The sequence below is a fragment of the Triturus cristatus genome, chromosome 1_2, assembly GCF_964204655.1.
Source record: "Triturus cristatus chromosome 1_2, aTriCri1.1, whole genome shotgun sequence".
Taxonomy (NCBI): Eukaryota; Metazoa; Chordata; class Amphibia; order Caudata; family Salamandridae; genus Triturus; species Triturus cristatus.
This window is the reverse complement of record NC_140580.1, coordinates 1185844988-1185865292: the sequence shown is the minus strand read 5'-3', so window position 1 is coordinate 1185865292 and position 20305 is coordinate 1185844988. Positions and strand designations below refer to the sequence as shown.

The following is a 20305-nucleotide window of genomic DNA, read 5'->3' as shown; positions in this document are numbered from 1 at the left end:
GGCAGGCAGAAAGGGTTTCAGTTTTCGCACGGTCTTCAGGTGGAAGTTAGCTCCTTTTGTGGAGGCGCTGATATGTTTCTGCATCTTAAGGTTACTGTCAAGCGTTACCCCTAGCGATTTCGCTGAGTCGACGATGAGAGGTTGTCCTTTGAGAGCTGATAAGTGCTTCAGCCAATCCAGGATAGTGGGAGTTTTGTTAGGGGGGGGCGATAAAGAGGAATTCCGTTTTGAGGGCGTTTAGTTTCAAATGGTTTTCGGCCAGCCATGTTTGGGATTTTTGTAGAGTGGGGTTGAGTGATTTGATGTCATCAAGTGAGTGGATCTTGATGTAGATTTGGGTGTCGTCTGCATACATGTGGAAGTGAATCTTGGCGAGCCTGAAGATCAGTAAGAGGTTCCATAAATAGGTTGAAAAGTGTGGGTGAGAGGGAGGAGCCTTGCGGAACTCCTAATGTGACTGGCATGGGGTTGGACCGTGATTGGATGACCTTGAATCTTTGGGATCTATTTTGGAGGAAAGAGGCGAACCAGTTAAATACAGTTCCAGACATTCCCATTCTGTGTTTCAGGAGTTCTAGCAGGTTACCGTGTTTGACGGTGTCAAAAGCGGATGACAGGTCGAGTAGGAATAGTAAACAGGCTTTGTTTTGGTCCAGGATTTTTAGGGCGTCGTCTATTACATGAGTCCTGGCTGATTCGGTGCTGTGACCTGCTCTGAAGCCTGATTGAAATTGGTTAAGCAGGTTGAATTGATGAATGTGACTGTTCAGCTGTATGTTAACGCATTTTTCCAGGAGTTTGGCTAGCATAGGTATGTTAGAAATCAGACGATAGTTATTTAGGTCCGAGGGGTCAGCTGTTTTCTTTAGGATAGGCGAAACCTGACCTGTTTTCAGGATGTCTGGAATGGATCCTTGAAGGAGGGACGCATTTATGATCTTGGTCCAGAGGGGTAGTACCAGAGGAATGAAGTCTTCTAAGTAATTAGCCGGGAGCGGGTCTGTGAAATGGTTGGAGGGTTTCAGAGCGGTTAGCGTCTTTAATATGGTATCTTCACTGTAGGTGTTATTATTATTATATTTAAGTTTGTAAAGCGCTCAGCTACCCGTAGGTTTCCCGGGGCTAGAAACCAAAATGAGAGGGGAAGAGTCAGAAAGGAAGGTTGTTACATATTGAATAACCAGTTTTTTACCTGTCTGCGAAACTTAAGGTAGCAAGGTTCAGTTCGCAACTGGAGAGGAAGGGCGTTCTAGAGTGAAGGGGCCAACCAAGCGAAGGAGCGGCCACCCATTCTAGATCTTTTGATTCTAGGAATCGAGAACAAATGCTGATTAGATGAGCGCAGAGTACGGGGAGGACAGTAATGCCGTACCAAGGAGTTAAGGTAGGATGGGGCCAAGCCAGCATTTATTCTGTACATGAAGCAAAGGGCCTTAAATTTTGTCCGGCTTTCAATACGGAGCCAATGCAGAGTGCGTAGAGAGTTGGAGGTAGGGGATGTATTGGGTAGATTACAGAGCAGTCGTGCTGCCATATTCTGGACTGTCTGTAGTTTACGAGTCACCTCTTTGCATGCTCCCAGGAGAAGAATGTTCCCGTAGTCCAGTCTAGAGGTGATTAAGGCCTGGACCACGGTTTTCTGAGTATCCTGGGGGAGCATCCAGATGATCTTACGCAACCACTTAATGATAGTGATGCAAGTGGAAGAAGTCTTAACCACGTGGTTTTTCATAGATAGCTGGTCGTCGAAAATGACGCCGAGGTTGCGTGCTGTTTTAGATGGAATAGGTAACGTGCCCATTTGAGAGGGCCATTGTTTGGGTCCCCATAAGGTGGTCTTATGGCCAAACAGAAGAAGCTCTGTTTTCCCCCCGTTCAGTTTCAGTTTGTTATCATACATCCAAGCTGCGATGTTACTGAGACCTGTACAGAGGGAAGAGGGGGAGGAATGTGAACCCGTAGAAAGTGAATAAATGACCTGGGTATCATCGGCGTACGAGTAAATAGTGAGCCCGGCTTGCTCCGCAATAGTAGCCAGAGGTCTGACATACAAATTAAAGAGCAAGGGGCTCAAGATGGAAACTTGCGGAACACCGTACGCCGATTTATAGATTTGGGAGGCAGATGAGGAAGAGAAGACTTGAAAGGTACGGTTTGATAAAAAAACTAACGAACCAGTTGAGGGCTGAGCCGATAATGCCGGATGATCTAAGGGCATTAATAAGAATGGGGTGGGAAACCGTGTCAAATGCGGCACTCAGATCAAGCAAAATGAGTGCCACGGTTTTCCCCCCATCCACTCGGCATCGTATGTTTTCAGAGACCCCCAATAAAGTAGATTCCGTCGAGAAACCTGACCTAAAACCGGATTGGGATGGGTGTAGAATTCCCCTTGATTCGACATGGGAAGAGAGTTGAGAATTGATGTGCTTTTCCATAATTTTTGAGAAAACTGGGAGAAGTGAAATAGGACGGAAGTTGGAGGGAATACTGGGGTCGGCATTGGCCTTTTTTAACAAAGGCACTATCATCGCATGTTTCCATGCAGAGGGTACTGTAGCTTCTCTAAGGGAGGAATTAAGAAGATCCATAATAAGTTCAAGGGACGAATTGTCCAGCATTTTTAATATTTGAGGGGGAAAAGGATCCAATGGGGAACCGGATTTAATTTTACTGATAATATCATAGAGAGTATTGATGTTAAAAGGATCCCAAGTATCGATCAACTGTGAAGCAGGAGGACAGGTATCTCGTAGGACCCCTAAGTCATAGGAGGTCGTAAGGTTAGATACTACGGGGGGTCTGCTGAGCAGGGATAGGAGACCTATCCTCTAAAATCACTCGATCAGAAGATGTAGTTAAAGCTGGTGAGCGAAACGGAGAAGGAGGGGGGGCAGATTTTTCAAAATCAGAATATATGGTATCAATTTTGGCAATAAAAAGTTTTTGCATGCGCTGCGGAATACAAGCGTCGGCAGCATGTGCCAGCCAGGCTTGAACAGCATCAGCTGCGTTAATGCTAGTAACTTCCGTAAAAGGTCTAGAATTCTCAAGACAGGAGTTAAGTTTCTTAAAGTCCAAATTATTCCGATTTCTAGATAGTCTAGATTCTGTAGAGTTAGAGAGGATATTCGGTGGACAGCTAATGGTAACAGAGAAGGTCACCATATAGTGGTCAGACCATACAATAGGTAACGGAACCTCGCATGTGATAATGTCTAAATTAGAAAAAATGGGGTCCAGCAGGTTCCCTGCTTTATGAGTAGGACCAGAGTTATGTAAAATAATGTTTAAAGCAGGCAAGTCCTGTAAAAGATTGCTGCTGGTGGGGCAAGAAGGATCATTCAGGTGCAGATTCAGATCACCAATAATTGAAAAGTTTGTCGACTGCTGAATTACAGGTGCTACATACTCAGGAAAGGTGGCGGCCCAGGAACTCGCTGGGCCAGGGGGGCGATAAATGAGCATCCCCGAGGGAGTAAAGTTGGGAGATAGCGAAAGTTTGAAAAGACCGGCTTCACTGTTAGGAAGTTCAAAGTCTTCCCATTTGCAGGAATACAGTCTATTATAGATTATGGCTATTCCTCCACCATCCTTCATTGATCTATTTTTACCAACATAAGTATAATTGTCAGGGAGAGCAGCAGCAATATCCGGGCCAGAGTAGTCTTTTAACCATGTCTCAGTAAGAAATAAGGCTGTGGGTTCCACCGAGACGAGTAGATCAAAGATCTCTCTCTTATGTTTGACTAATGATCTACAATTTAAGCTGATCAGCGTGCGAGTTTGAGGCAGGTCAACAGATGTAGGTTTTGAGCGTGAAGGCGGAAAATCAGATAAGGCTATATTGGTTAGGGAGGGGAAGGATGTAAGGGAGAGAAAGCAAACCGGGCAGGTTAAAGGAGAGCAATGAGGATTCATAGTAGTACAGTGAGAACACTGTGATGGCCTGAAGCTAAGGAGGGCCTCCCTAGAGTAAGTATGAGGTACACCAGGGAGAGTAGTACCAGGGGTTGTAGCCCCTAGTCCCGGCCCGTCGTGGACGGGCGCAGACGGGCTTGCCTTAGGCACGCCTTCGGCGCGCCCGCTGTGCTCGTCCACTGCGCTTCCTGGAATTGCATATTTATATATGTGACGGAGGACGGTGGGGGGGGGCGTGGCCAGCTGCCTCGCTGGTGATGGCGGCGGGGTGTTCCGTGACGCGCAAGGTCCCGTGTCAGCGCTGGATCTGCTGCACAGTGACCCCAAGCGAGTGAGGAGCAATCAGGTAGGTTTTTTGTTTAAAAACACACACTGGTTTAAAAATAACAAGCGCAGCCTACTCCCGGCTTTCCGCCTCAGGAGAAATGGTAACTGAAGGCGCTCGAATTCAGCGCTAGTTAAGTATCATGGGCGGGGGGCGGGGCCTCAAAAGGGGCGTGGCCAGCGGCCTCGCTGGTGATGGCGGCGGGATGTTCCGTGACGCGCAAGGTCCCGTGTCAGCGCTGGATCTGCTGCACAGTGACCCCAAGCGAGTGAGGAGCAATCAGGTAGGTTTTTTGTTTAAAAACACACACTGGTTTAAAAATAACAAGCGCAGCCTACTCCCGGCTTTCCGCCTCAGGAGAAATGGTAACTGAAGGCGCTCGAATTCAGCGCTAGTTAAGTATCATGGGCGGGGGGCGTGGCCAGCGGCCTCGCTGGTGATGGCGGCGGGGTGTTCCGTGACGCGCAAGGTCCCGTGTCAGCGCTGGATCTGCTGCACAGTGACCCCAAGCGAGTGAGGAGTAATCAGGTAGGTTTTTTGTTTAAAAACACACACTGGTTTAAAAATAACAAGCGCAGCCTACTCCCGGCTTTCCGCCTCAGGAGAAATGGTAACTGAAGGCGCTCAAATTCAGCGCTAGTTAAGTTTCATGGGCGGGGGGCGTGGTCTCAAAAGGGGCGTGGCCAGCGGCCTCGCTGGTGATGGCGGCGGGGTGTTCCGTGACGCGCAAGGTCCCGTGTCAGCGCTGGATCTGCTGCACAGTGACCCCAAGCGAGTGAGGAGCAATCAGGTAGGTTTTTTGTTTAAAAACACACACTGGTTTAAAAATAACAAGCGCAGCCTACTCCCGGCTTTCCGCCTCAGGAGAAATGGTAACTGAAGGCGCTCGAACTCAGCGCTAGTTAAGTATCATGGGCGGGGGCGTGGCCTCAAAAGGGGCGTGGCCAGCGGCCTCGCTGGTGATGGCGGCGGGGTGTTCCGTGACGCGCAAGGTCCCGTGTCAGCGCTGGATCTGCTGCACAGTGACCCCAAGCGAGTGGGGAGCAATCAGGTAGGTTTTTTGTTTAAAAACACACACTGGTTTAAAAATAACAAGCGCAGCCTACTCCCGGCTTTCCGCCTCAGGAGAAATGGTAACTGCTGTGGGACCAATATGCGTTGTTTTTTAGTATGAATCTTGGGAGGTCATTATCTTGGGCACCAGCCGGGGGCGGTGATGAGTTCTTTTTCATGTCTGAGAGGGATAGGAGGTCCTTGAGTAAATCTGATTTTATGGATTCTGTGTTAGAAGCGAAGGAGGAGGCAAATTCATCACAATTGGGTAGAGTAAGTGGGATAGCGTTAGGGAGACAGGTTTGGCTCTTGGTTTGGGCTTTGATAAGATCGAATAGCGTTTTTGGGGCGGTTCTTGGCTAGGTCTAGCTGAGTCCTGAAGAAGTCGGTTTTAGATTTTCTCATCTTTCTAAAGTAAGCATTTCTGGAGATTCTTAGAAGCTTGAGGTGTTCAGCTGAGGGGGCGGCTCTCCAACGTCGTTCAGTTGCTCTAAGAGAGCGTCTTTCTTCATTTAACCTTCCATCATACCAAGGTTTTGAGTCTTTTGTGGAAGTTCTTTTCAGTTGAAGCGGAGCTATTTTGTCTAGTAGGTTGATCATGGAGTGAAAGTAGTGATTGGTCATCCCCTGTACATCGGCTAGGTCTTCCGGGGGACATAGAAGGTTTGAATTAGCTGATGCTATAAGGTCCGAGCCGACGTTTTTCAGGATTCTCTTCCAGATCTTAGTTCTCAGGGCTTGTGTTGGGAGTCGTTTAACAGTTTCCAAGATTTGGAATGTAATGACATGATGGTCAGACCAGTCGCAGGGGAGGATCGAGTTGAGCTGTGTGGAAACTACTTTGGAGATTATTAGGTCGAGAATTGTGCCTTTGTTGTGTGTAGGGCTGTTACATATTTGGATAAGATTAAGGTCGGCGAGGAAAGCTTAGGGGCTGTTTACCCCCGGGTCGCTCTGGTCATCCCAGTGAAGGTTGAAGTCCCCCAGGAAAATGTGCTTATTTTGTTGGCTGTCATTTGACGCTAGAATATCCATGAAGTGTTCTATGAATGTGAGTTTGTCTCCGGGAGGGTGGTAGAAAGTGTGTAGCGAGCATATTTGTTTGTTATTGTTGGCGATTTTTAAGCAGAGGTATTCACAAGAGGATAAAGCGGGGGCATTGGAGTTGGTCACTGTTAGGCTGATCTGGTGTATGCAGGCTATCCCACCGCCTGGCCTATCCGTTCTGTCTAGTCTGGTGATGTCATAGTTAGGTGGTAACAAGATGTCCATGATGGGAGTAGATACTTCATTTAACCAAGTTTCCGCCAGGATCAGAATGTCTGGTTTGTTAGTGAGAAGTAGGTCGGCTATATCAGCTGCATGTCTAGAAGCGGATCTGCAATTTAGGAGAATAGTTTAGCCGCGACTTGTTGGATTCTGTGGTGGGGGATTCTAGTGAGGTTATTTTCAACAATGCCTCTGGAGTTGTGTCTGAGGGTGTGAGAAGGTGGCCTGATATATGCTGTCCACTAGTTCTAGTGGGCACCTTGTATCAGTCCAAACAACCCCTTATGATGAATGGTTAAAGACAACCTTTATTGAAAGATATCCTAGTGGTAGCTATGGAGAGCAGCCTTCAGGCTAAGTCTTGAAGGAATGTAAAGCAGCTTGTTTTACCAGTCTATAATCTCTTGAATGATCAAATGAAAAGACAACCACACCAGGTATATATTCAAAATATATGTATTTAAGATAAAACACACCCCTCTAGTCTCTTTATGAGACTGGAGTTCAAAGTACTTAATTTACAAGTCAGCAATTATCAGCAATAGCACAAATACACGTTTGGGCCCTAGGGGCGTACCAAACCATATACCAAAAAAGTGGTATAAGAACCACGACTGGAATAGACACTAGGCCTATAGCATCGCTGGGACCCCAAGGAACCACCCAAGGTAGTGACACAGGGGACCCATGGGGACTGTATGCAGTGTGTAAACACAACCGCGGGTTCCCGTTATCTTCTATGGTTCGAATTCCTACCATGCTCTCTGAGTCAGTTAAGATTATAAACATGTAATAATCTAACAGCCCATTCTGGCCTATGGAGAACATGTAGCCTTGCAATAGTGAAAAACAAAAATGGCTGTAATTCACTATTAGGACATGCCACACACATCAGGGCATGTCCTACCGTATACTTACAATGCACCCTGCCCTTGGGCCTACCATAGGGGTGTCTGATATGAAGAAAAGAGAAGGTTTAGGGACTGGCAAGTGGGTGCACTTGCCCAGTCAGCATGACAGTACCAGACTGCACGCAGGCTCTGCAATGGCAGACCTTAGACACATTTTACAGGGCTGCTTCTGTGGGTGGCACAACCAGTGCTGCAAGCCCACCAGCAGCATTTGGATTTACAAGCCCTGGGCACACCCAGTGCACTATACTAGGGTCTGACAAGTAAACCAAATCGGTCAATCATGGAATCACTAATCAATACATTAATTTACAGTAGGGAGCACTAACACTGCGGCACTGGACAGCAGTGGCACATTGCCCAAAGCATCTAACACCAGCAAAAACATGTGAGGCAACAGCAAAAAATGGAAGGGAGACCCACGCCAATGGTGCCAGGTCTAACATATACTTATAGTAAGTTTAGGGGATGGACTAACTCTAAGGCCCCACCTATGGGTGGGCTTGGAAAGAGGGGTGGTTACACCCATTTCCTTTGTCCAGTTTCGTGCCAGAGCAGGGGCAGGTAGCCCCTGCAACTTGTTTGAACTGGGCTATGCACAGGGACACCAAACGTGCCCCCAGTGCAGGACTTCAAAGCACCAGAGAATGCTCCCGCCCAGCCCCAATACACATCTGCCTGTCTGGGGAGGCGGTCACACCTCCCTTCGACAGGAAACCTATTGTCCAGGCCTCCCCTGCCGGAGTTTCGGTCAGCAGCAGGAGGCCAGACCCGTGTCTGTGGCAGAGGCATCCATTTTGTGATACCAGGGCTCAGGAAAGTCCTACCGGGTTTAGCCAGTGTGAACATGTCTTTCCCTCTAGAAGGGTGGAATGCTACGCCCGCCACCAGAAATGGCAGGGGGTAGTATGCCAAAGCGTTTGACACCAAACACGACATGTTTTGATGCAGCCATTCCCAAATTAGCATTTACCGCATGGTTATAATTTACTTAAGAGTATATGGTATGGCTGTATCACAGAACAGCAATAAGGAAGTATTTCCGAAAGCTAGAGAGGGGTTCAGCTCATGCTTGGGCACCCTCTCACATAAAACCAAGCACTCTGCCTTCAGGATTGTCGAGGCCTGCCATAGGAGTGGCTTATAGGTTTATATGTGTCTGTATATAGGTGTGGATATAGGTAGCCTATACCACTGTAAGGGGTGCAAGCACACCCTTACCCAGGCTGCAGTAGCAGACCTGTGGTGCCATTTTGGAGTGCTTCCCAGGAGTGGCATAATATATGCTGCAGCCCCTGGTAGGCCTCTGAGGTACCTATGCCCTAGATACATAGTATACCATATACTAGGGGCTTATAAGGCACTCCAGAATCCAATTAGATATGTATCTAATGTACATGCAAACCATTTTAGAGAGGAAGCAGCTAGGCTGTGATCCTGATTAGCAGGGCCACAGCCAGACTAAGGTCGAAAAACAGTGAAACACCAGCAACAGGTGGGAGTACCCATGTGAAGCAGATCCCACTCTCCTACAGGTGGCTCTGTATGTGTTGATCGGAATAGATTGTATTCAGGAATCTGTATGTGAGATAACTGGAAGTCCAGCGATATGTGGAGGGTGAGGTAGCTCGTAGGAGCGAAGGAGGGCCCCTAATTCTATAGCAGATAGAGGATTTATCATCCTGAAAGGGCGGGATATGGCATTAGGGTGCGGAACTGTGCTCCAGCGTGGAGACCCCTGAGCCTGGGAGCTTGCAAGTAGATGTTGGGTGCGACTATAGTTCTTGGAGTGTGGGGAAGAACTGAATTCCTGTATATTGCGAGTGAACTTGGGTTGCTGTAAAATAAGGTTGTGTAGGGTTCGGATGTCAGATTTGACTTGCTGAAGGGCTGATAATATCTGGTCAAGTCTGGGGTCAGGCGTGAGAGTGTCCTTATTGGAAGGGAGGACAGAGGGAGTAGGCATAGTAGTAGCCTCTTTAATGTCGTTTGAGGGTGAGTCGAGGTTGGGGAAAATGCAGAGAGCTCTTTCTGAGTGTATGTCAAAGGGGTGGGGGAGTGAGGAGGGGACGGAGACTGCTATGCCAGGATCAGTGGGGGTATAGGTGGGGCTGACGGGAAGTGCTGGGAGTAATGGTGAAGGGTAGTACAGGGTGAAGGGGGATAGTGAGTGTATTGGTAATGATACGGAGTGAGGCCGTTGTTAGGTGGGGTGTCGTTGAGGTCTAGAGTTAATGTCGGAGCAGATGGTGACAGCTGGTAATCCGGACTTACTTCAGGATTCGGATGGGAGTTGAAAATATCAGAACGATTGGATGGAGAGGAGGGGTGTGTTAGAGTGACTCTCTCCCTGATGAGCGGAAATATGTGATCTATCATATTGAGGTTGTGGTCGGTTGATTGGATGAGGATGATTCCATTATGATAGATATTGACGGTGGCTGCTGCATTGAAGAATAGGGAAGGTAGGATAGATAGTGTGAATTCGTGCGCTGTTTTCTTCATGAGAGAGACCTTAAAGAGAGCAAGAAAGGCTTTTCTCCACTGAGCTCTTCTTTTAATGTAGAAGATGATGTCATTCTTAATGAGCCCTTTGTTCATTGAGAAGTATGGGTCCGAAATTGGGGCTTCAGGATGAAATTTTAATAACTTTTAGCTGCTTTTTTAGAGAGGTTGGGGGGTAGGTGATGGAGTAAGTGAAGTTACCGGTGCACTCCATAGTGTAGGTGACACTTGATTAGCGGGGGATGGACTGATGGGAAGATGTATGTGCAGGTGCTGCCCTTTAGGGGGAAAATGTAACAAGGTTGTGAGTGAAGTTAGTCCAAGATGGCTGCTTTGCTAACTGACTAGCGTAGAGCTACCAAGGAAATCCTTTGTCTATTTCAGTTAAAGGATCTCATGGGAAGCAGTCCTTTTTCTTTGTTAACCTATTGCGGACATTTTGTGTGATCTGTAGAGGCAACTGAGATCTTTCACTATCCAGGCATTTGAGATCATGGAAGGGATTCCTAGATTAAAGCCCTCTGGTTGAAGTGCATCTGCTTGCCTTCAGACTGGAGTAGAGCAGGTGGCCCCTAGAATGGGCTTGGCAATGTGTCAGTCTCGTTCTGCAGATACATATGGGTGGAGGTGAGCTCAGACTATGCCTGCTGAGCTCCTTGGGTTCACCGCGTTATAGGAGGCTCATTGTCTTTTGGCCACTGATCAGATCCGGCATCCCACCCACCGTTGTCAAGAGGAGGACCGGGGGGGCCATTCTGAATTCACTGGCCAGTCTGTCTATCTCATGCTGCAGTGTACAGGGGAAGGAGAGTGGGGGAGAGGGGCCGATCTGATAACACTGGCAAGTCTGTGTAACTCACGCAGAAGAATACAGGGGGGGGGGGGGGGGAAGAGGTCGCGGTCGGCCGCTAGAACTGGCGGTACCTTAGTGCTGCCTTCGTGAGTTCTTGACTCCGCAGCGATATTTCTCGCTTGCTGTGCTACTCCTCTTCAGTCGGAAAAGCTTCATGAGCTTCCGTGTGCTCCGCTCCGGTGCCTGCAATCAGAGAGCAGCTCTGGAGTCCGCGATGACTTCTTATGATGGTTAAGCTCCTCTGCTCTAGCCAAGAAGGTGTCCCGACCTCCCGAGTGCTCCGAGACAGCTCAGTTTGTTGATCTCCTCGCGCGTCGGTGTGGGGGGAGCGTCCCGGATTCACGAGTGCTCTTGAGCCAGCAGACGACTCCAGCACATCAGATGGGCCAGCAACCGCGAGAGGTTCACCCTCAACTACCAGCGCTCTGCGATGGCATTCCAGTGGGGACCGTCCGTGGCCGCAACAATATCGTTTTCCTTGGGCACCGAGCTCTGTCGCCGCGCCAGATGGAGACGTCCTCAGATCTCTGGACATTGCAGACTTCCCGGTAGAAGCAGCGGTAAGCCAAGAAAATGTTCCAGTTACTCTTGGATTCATTCTCTTTGTTCAAGTTTGGTGGGGCGTCTGATGGAGCTAAAAACAGGGATATTTTGACAAAGTAATCCCGTAAGTAGCGGAGCTCTCCTAGTGAGCTCCTCTCCCGTCGGCCATCTTGGGGTATGTCCTCAATGAGCCTCAATGGGCTGGCGCCTTGCGGAGAAATCCGGGGGCACCCGGGCGTTGGGTTTCTTAAGTTGTTGCGTATTGTGGAGAACAAGCAGGCATCCGTCCTGCGTTGTGGACAGATGCCTGCTTGTTCTCCGCAGTACGGAGGCTCAAGTAGCCAGGACTCCGTCTGGCCTACCGAGGGCTGTCATTCCCTCCCCTGCCCTATCCTGAAGAAGACTCAACGTGACTACCTAATGGAGCACACCTCAGGTTGAAACGTCGACGACAATCATATAAGGCCCAGTTTGACCAAGGCTCTGCACACTCAAAGAGCAGGATCAGCCAACAGAGCCACTAGGTTAACATACTTGTCTGGCCTATTTTTTCTCCCTCCTATGTATATAAGTCCTTATCACTCTGTATATATTGCACACTTGTTGAGCACTGAGCACATATGTCATATTGTTTCCATTTATGTATAGACTGTACCATTCTTTGACAGCCTCGATCTACTACATATGTAAATATTGATGGATGATTTAAATCTGTTACAACATAAACAGTAGACACTACTTATTTGTAAGGATTCTCCATTCAGGTGGTTGAGACTTTGTTTTGAAAATTACAATCAACAGATGCGTGTGACATTAGGTGCGCCGAAAAGAAATTAACTCAAACCCGACAGAACCACTTCTTGCTAGGGAGCTGAGGCGCCTCCCTGGGAGAGGAGGGGCACCTTCGTCCACATGCCAGGGCACTCGAACCCAGACAGTTATCCTGATGTTTATGTAACTTTCTTCAGCAGGGAGAGTTGGTACCATTCTATGTTGGATTGTTCTATTAGAACCAGGGCCATTGGAATTATGCGATTGTGCAGCCGCACCATTCATGCGTGCAGCTCAGGGAAACAATCTGCTGTATCGTAAATAATATTAAAACGAACATCACGTATATATTTAAAATTCCACTTAACCGATTATGAACAAAAGTGCTCAATTCAAGGCGCTACACTCACCATATAACACCAGAATTAAACTCCACAAAATCGGGCTGCCCATGTTAGCGGCTGAGGGGTCTCCTGTGCTTTAGGAAGCGCTAGGTGTGGCTTCTGCTGCTGTGGAAATGGAGTGCAGGCAGAAAGTAAGTAACTAGTGAGTGGGTGAAGGGAGGGAGGGGGGCGCCTTGCTCTGTACAAAGTTTAAACCCGGGCAGTCACGTGCAGAAAGGGGAGGGAGCCTAACTTTCTACTTCTCGTGCGGACAGCGAGAAATGAAACTGAATGCAAGAGGATTGAGCAGCTGTTGCCCACCCCTTTCCCCTTATGCTTGCATTGCCAAATACTGTTGAGAACTGATGCAGTCAGCGGAAGTATGGTCCTGTGTGCCGTCTAGCGATGTCCAGTGCCGTGTTCAAGTGCGTGCTCCTTGGGTTACCCAGAGAATCGCTGTCTGATCTACTCGGAAGAGTGACTTCCGTTCTCTTTACAAACTACCCCCGCCGGCTACAAATGTCTTTTTATAAGAAATGCTGCCAGAAACGAGTCAGACGGAATAGAGGATGCGAGAAAAGCCCACAAACGGGATGCTGACTTTAGAGAGCTCCACTCACCCCTTTCTCAATGAGGGAGACACCATTTGTGAAAGAAAGTCACATTTTCACCCTGCGGTCGCGAAAGTGAAAGCGACACTCCTGAACCATGGTCTTGTGTAAGGACCATGCATGTTCCCCCAGGCGACCCTTCTGCCCTGTAGTGCCAGTTTCTTAGCACTGAGCGTTGAGATCCGGTTGATGCCTATATTTTCTCTGGGATTTCTCAGCGCGTGGTGACAACTTTAAAAATAAAGATTAGAAACTAGACGAATTATCGCCATTATGCGATAGTTTAAGCCAGGAGGGAGGCTTCTTGTAAAAGGGGATGGAGGGTCAGATAATCACACAGTTTCAGCCATGAGAACCTTTATCTTGATAACCAAGAGTGAACTTAAAGCTTTTCATCTCCTGTGAGAGGGGGTGGAGAGGAAGAAAACAGCAAATGCTGCGTACTGTGGCCACCAAAACGAGATTGGTAAATCACAGGCAAGGCGCGGCAATCAACAAGAACTTCGCATGGGTTAAGAGTGCTGAAAATGCAAAAACAGCTTTGGAAAGAAGACATGCTCAAAGCCTGGCGGTGGGAATGCGGAACCACCAAAGAAACGAGGAGAAAGCACAACTAACAACCCAGGAGGAACGAGTGGTGCGCGCGTGCCACAGCGAGACATCTGTTTTGCATTATTGCGCACATGTCTGGGCACGATAATACAAAACAGATGTCGCCCATGCAGGTAACCGCAAGCAATAGGCTGTGGATGGAGCAAAGGCGGGACATGCACCCGCCTTTGCCCAACTGCGCGCTGTCTTTCTCAGATAGACGCACACAAAGGCCAATAGCTTGCGAGGAAAACAAAAACACACGCACAAGCGAGTGGTGAGCTTTCTGAAGCCCCTTACAAGAAGTCTCGCAGAGCGGCGCGCATGCGCTGCTCTAGGCTCCACCTATAAACATCTCTTTACAAGTTGGCAAAAAGCAAGCAAACTGATTTGGTCATGAGGCCAGCCAGGAGAGAGAGTTCCATAACAGAGTGGCAATTCCTGAAAAGGATTGTTGTGTGAGAGATGCTGAAGCTAAAGGACTCCAAAAAAGTTTGAGAAGGTGGGAGAAGTATAATTGAGAACTGGTGTTGATGGCTTTGCAGGCTAGGCATCATGATTTAACTGTTATCCTTGCCTTATCAAGAGGCCAATGTAACTCGATGAGAATTAGAGTAATGTGATAGAGTTTCAGAGATAAAGACATACATCTGATTTGGCATGTGGGGACAGTTTTTGGTGGCAAGACGCAGGCTTATGAGACACCCACAAGGACAACGGAGCCGAAATCCAGCCATGACAGTATTAAACGTCAGAGCTGCCATTGTTAGTAGAAAACAGACAATAATGGCTTCATCTTTTCAGGACCCAGATTCAATAGTCTGCCACGTTAAAGATTTTGTTTATACGGAGGCATCAAGCGCAATGATGGGGGATAAAACAGAGGGATAGATTGACGGGAAGTCACCAATATGTAATTGCTTCAGCAGGTTAGGGTTGAAAGATTTTGTGTCCTAGGAAAGAAACCGGATGAATTATTTGTTCGTGGATTTAGAATAAAAAAGTTCTTTAAATGTTGTAAATGTTTACAATAAGAACGAGTATGTCCAGCGGTGAAGAGGTTTTAAGGTAGATTAACGTGTTGTCTGGGTATTGTTGGATGGAGGCATCGGTTTCCATCAGTGGTATAACTTGATGACCATGGGCCCTAATGCAAACTCATAAAATGAGACCCCACTCCATCAGATAGCTGTCCTACATCCCAAGTGTACCATGCTACGCGTTAAGCTTCCTCAGAATTTTCCACACAAGTCTGTCTGTCATAGGAGATGACAGCAGTGACATACTTTTACTTAAGATTAGATATAATAGATGTGACTGCCAGGACATGTTGTTCAATCTAACTTAGCTTCATGCACTGCTAAACTCAAAGTGGCTACTAAGAGGAATATAAAAGTGTCTTTTAGACCCCCTTACTTACCATTGGTTGGCTTCACTGTCACACTTATTGTCTTCCTTTTCATTGGTGAGTGCATCTCTACGCATGCTGGCTTCGCTTTGTCTCCATGTTTTTGTTTTCTCCCCTGGAGCATGGCCTAAGTACTGTTATTAATGTCTTCTTATCCCAGCTCCGCCTACAAAACAATTTTCTCTACTTCAAAGCTTGTCAAAAGGCAAATACAATTCTCTCTCTCTTCCTGCTACTAAATCTCCCTCTTCACACTTCCTAAAAGTTGCAAGTTTATATGTATGTGATATTTATTCATAATAAACTCAATGTACATTATTCAGCGCACAAAACACAAACCACAAGGCTAACTGCAACACACACAGTTCTACAACATGGTGATTAAATACATGAGGCCATAAAGTACCGCAGCCAGAAATGAGAAGTTAATTGGTTGTATCTATAATGCACTATTACATAAAATATGGGAAATAGTGTTTAACAAAGGCACAGTAAATCCATAACCCCTCCACAGCTCAATGTTTTCAATTCTACCACATCATGGGCATCTTCACTCAGGCTTCTCCAAGCAATCAAAACATGCATCACTAAATTTTGTAACCTTTTGGGAAATGTTGCCCTCAAAGAGGCCAGGGTACCAATAATCCTCACCCTCACCTCCCAATATTGCCTGTGTTATCACACAAAGGGTGTGTTTTTCCTCTGCGCTTCCTAAACAAATTCAAACACACCAACCATACATATGCTTCGATAAAGTGATGTCCGTACCAGAACTACCAAACCAGGTCACTCCTTTTCTTGGTAGCAAAAACAATTACCTAAAGATTACTTCACTGTTAATATGCAATTCTCCTAATGTCACTTCTAATTAATCACAATAGTCTTGAGCAAAGCCTCCACACCTTCAATCAAAGCATCCACCGTCCGGTTGGATTCTTTAGGAGCAATTGTGGGAATGAGTCTTGTAGCTCAAGGTGGAAGCCAAACGGACTGTGGATTACGCCCACAATCAGATAGGACTTCAAGTGGTACTACAGTACACTTCCACTGGCTGTCCTCCCATTTGTCCTGATGAAGACCCGCTGTGACTCCTTCATAATCTCCCACTCTTCTGGGTCCAAATATCGACATACCCTGACAATCTATACCCTATGTTCTCCATCCCATGCAAAATAAAAGAATATTTAAGAGGCTTCTTGGAGATTCATATGTCTAGGGAGGGATGTCCATTGATCTCATCAATACACTTTGTCACTTTTACATCACCTACTCACATATGTCACTTGTCGCCTTATCCAATAATGAATGCTTTCCTGTGACAGCCATATTATTTTGTGACAAAACTCAAACACACGCACAGAATACTACACCATACTGTTAGACCTGCCAGCCTTAGGGTGGTCTTCCCCCAAACCTTTTGTCTGCTTACCTCCTCTTTTTGCTGATTCTTTTTTTTGGCCTAGGACTCTGAGCACTTTACTACTGCTCATCAGTGCTAAAGTGCATATTTTTCTCTGCTAAACATAGTAATATGGGTGTATAAACAAGTGGCACATTTAATTTACTAGTAATTCCCTTGGTATATCATATATCCAGGGCCTTTAAATTAAATGCCACTGCTGGGCATTCAGCACTGATTGTGCCACCCACACAAGTAGCCCTTAAAACATGTTATCAGGCCTGCCACTGCAGTGCCTGTGTGTGTAGTTTACAGTCACTTCGACTTGGCATTGAACACCCATTACCAAGCCTTAAAGTCCTGTATTACTACACATAAGTCACCCCAAGGTAGGCCCTAGATAGCCCATAGACCAAGGTGCTGTGTAAGTAAAAGGTATGACATGTACTTTCAAGTGTTGCATGTCCTGTTAGTGAAAAACACCTTATTCTTCACTACTGTGAGGCCTACTCCTCTGATAGGTTAACATTGAGAATACTTAATACACTTTTAAGGTGCAATTCCTCGTTAGAAAGGAGTAGCTGTTTGTTTTATATCTTTGGAATGGTAATGATAAATCCTCTTTACTGATAAGGTTGGATTTAACATTACTATTTTAGAAATGCCACTTTTAGAAAGTGCACATTTCTCTGCTCTTAAAGCTCTGTGTGCTTGCAGCATGTCCCCAATACACTTCAATATTAGCAGAACTGCCAACTCACATGGTGCCACAGTGTGAGACACAATATGGGCTCCTATCACACAGCCTCCTGGTGAGGAGCCGGTATCACACAGTGGCAGGGAAAACGAGCTGAAAACCACTGAAAATAGTTGATTTCAGCTCGTTTTACGAGGCTTTGAACTGCTGATGTCCCTTAAGGGATCTGAAAACCCCCCAGGACATGAACCCAGCCTCAGCAAGCTTCATTTTATTTTTGGAAGGGGGGCTTGGGGGTAGGATGGGTCAAAAGTTCCCCTTAGGTACTTCTCGCACGAGGCCCCGCCTAAGCCCCTGCTCCATCCGAGGCTGTGCCCAAGGCCCCAACCCCTACACACACGGTGAGATGTTACTTCAAGTTGGCAGGTCTGTATTAGTCCAATTGCATTTTGAGGTTTGGGAATGTCGATAACAGAATTCAGTTTACTCTTCCTTTTTTTTTTTTACCCACCTCTGTTTGCTTGATGCATGAAGATGCAAGATTCAAAAAAAAAAAAATTCACATTTGGTCTAATTACTGTGTGAAAGTATAACAATAAATCATACTTGCAAATTGTGACTACGTGCCTGCCTTTACAAATGTCTCCCTTCAAAACTATGCGATTAGACCGGTGTTAGAATGGGCAGAGTTCTTAGTCAAGGGGTGATTTGTAGAGGGTCACTGGAGAGTCCGCAAAGCCGTCCCTGTCCCCCTTTTGAAATGTAGTATCTCCTACGTCCCTGTGCAGGAGCCCTGCATCCAAGGGGGAATACATGCACCTGTTGGGTGGGGGGTGGGGCGCAAAGGGGATGCCTCTCAGAGGGGTTCATTTTACGAAGTATGGGGACTGTGATGCTGAGCGCATAGGGGAGGGATGAGTGGGCGTGGTCATAGGTGTGGCTAAAAAAAACAAATATTCGGTTACTTTATTCAATTTTCACATTCCGGTAGCAACATATAAAATAATGCACCACTTAAATGATAATTAAATAAAAGTTCTCTTATTCAGTGTGAAATGCACAATCGTACATTATTAGTTAATGCACTGCACCAGAGAGCCATTGAACTGAATCCTGGGGACTGTAGTTGAGCATACTGATTTGCATATGCTTCGTGCTAGATTTTTTTGCAGACTTGTGCAGTCCTTTTATAGCTGTCTTTTAACGCACACTTTGTACAGGTTGGCTGGTGGCTCCCTTACAGTACCCCTCAGAGGGGCAAATGTGTCGTCGGGACACTTAATGTGATCCAGTTTACATTTACATTTCTTCCAGACAGTAGCAGCCGGGCAGGAAGGCTTGCCTAGCTGTCGGCCCCTCCCTGCGTGTCTACACTGCAGCTGAAGCATGTCAGCTGTTGTCTTTACACTAAAAGTAGGGGAACTGTTCTTCTCAAATGTGAAACGTATGGGCAGCAGGTCTTGCCCTCGGATCCCGCCCACTGGGTTCAAAGACCCTCGGCTCTCGAGCCCCCGGAACCTCCGCGCGCGCCTCCTGCTCTCACCCGAACTCCAGCAACAGGGACACTGGGGCCGCCATCCTGAGCACACCGGAAGCACGCTCCCGGAACACGCCCAACTTCTATCAGCAAAGAAGCTGAAACAGAAACCGCCCACTAAAGACCAGCGAGCGGATACAAAAAAAAAAAAAAAGGTGCCCGCCCTCTCGTCAACGAGGCCTGAGTGCTGCAGCTCTCTGGAGCAGCTCCTCGTACACGCCCAACCGCCTCCGGCAAAGAGGCCGTAACAAGAACCGCCTACTAAAGACCGACGAGCAGATTAAAAAGGAAAAAAGGTGACCGCCCTCTCGTCAACGAGACCTCAGTGTTGCAGCTCTTGGGAGCAGCTCCCGGTACACGCCCAACCGCCTCCGGCAAAGAGGTCCAAACAGGAACCGCCCACTAACGACGGCAGCAGATACAAAATAAGGGGCTCGCACTCTAATCAACGAGGCCACAGTGCTGCAGCTCTCTGGAGCAGCTCCTGGTACATGCCCAACCGCTTCTCGCAAAGAGGCCGAAACAGGAACCGCCCACTAAAGACAGGAAAGCGCATAAAAAAAGAGGGTCCCGCCCCCTCTTCAACGAGGCCACAGTGCTGCAGCTCTCTGGAGCAGCTCCTGGTACATGCCCAACCACTTCTGGCAAAGAGGCCGAAACAGGAACCGCCCACTAAAGACAGGCAAGCGCATAAAAAAGAGGGTCCCGCCTCCTCTTCAACGAGGCCACAGTGCTGCAGTTCTCTGGAGCAGCTCCTGGTACATGCCCAACCACTTCTGGCAAAGAGGCCGAAACAGGAACCGCCCACTAAAGACCGGCGAGCAGATAAAAAGGGGGGACCCAGGGGGTGCGTGGCGCGAGCCGGTCGCCCCCTGGGTTGTTTCGCACAATGGAGTGGCCACACAGGTGGTACGGAAGGGTAATCGGGGAGGCAATATATAGATGGTAGGCGGGGCGGGAAAATCACTGTGCCCTCGGGAGCTGGGAGGAGGGGTTTCCAGGCCGTTTTTGTCAGTTTCAGCTCACCGTAGTTTCTGCGGGCAGGATGACGTCAGCGGAGGAGGTGCGGGAGGTCGCCCAGGTGCTCTGCGCTGCCGGCCGGAGTGATTTGTTGCAGCCAAGAGTAACAGGCCAGACGTGGGTGGGCCTTGACCGCGCTCCTCGCAAGTCCGCGAGCGGTGTTTCCCGAGCGGTGGCGGCCTGTCTTTCCCCAGAGCCTCGGGTCGGCGTTGAGGACACGTCAGATGTCCCGGTGGGGCCGCGGCTGGACGGGGCTGCAGGCATGGAGGGGCAGGCCGGCTCCCACGTGGTGGCCCCAGGAGGGGAAAAGGTACGTGCATCCGCTCGCATTGCAGTGGGCGGGCGGTGCGCTACGGTGGGTGGCAGGAGGGGACGGTCCCTAGGCTCGGCTGGGCTGCGGGGGAGGAGTGCTGTCAGACGGTCGGAATTGTCGAGGGTGGGTACTCGGAGGGGGAGGAGGGCAATGAGTGTGGAGGCTACTGCTGTTTCTGGCAAAGTGCAGGAGCGC

General features: G+C 48.0%; 1 protein-coding gene across 3 annotated transcripts in view; it reads right to left on the bottom strand.

The window, feature by feature from the left end:
* Positions 1–19287, bottom strand: part of URM1 (ubiquitin related modifier 1) — a 156333-nt gene extending 137046 nt beyond the window's left edge. The window contains exons 1-2 of one of the 3 annotated variants that reach the window (XM_085614121.1): positions 18784–19287; positions 15157–15310 (exon numbers count right to left, since the gene is read on the bottom strand). In XM_085614121.1, coding sequence (XP_085470247.1) covers positions 15157–15221 — 65 coding nt within the window. In that variant the 5' untranslated portion in view covers positions 15222–15310; positions 18784–19287. The remainder of the gene's footprint in view (positions 1–15156; positions 15311–18783) is intronic. The other 2 variants (XM_085614123.1, XM_085614122.1) reach the window with 2 other exon arrangements.
* Between the last annotated feature and the right edge of the window lie 1018 nt (positions 19288–20305).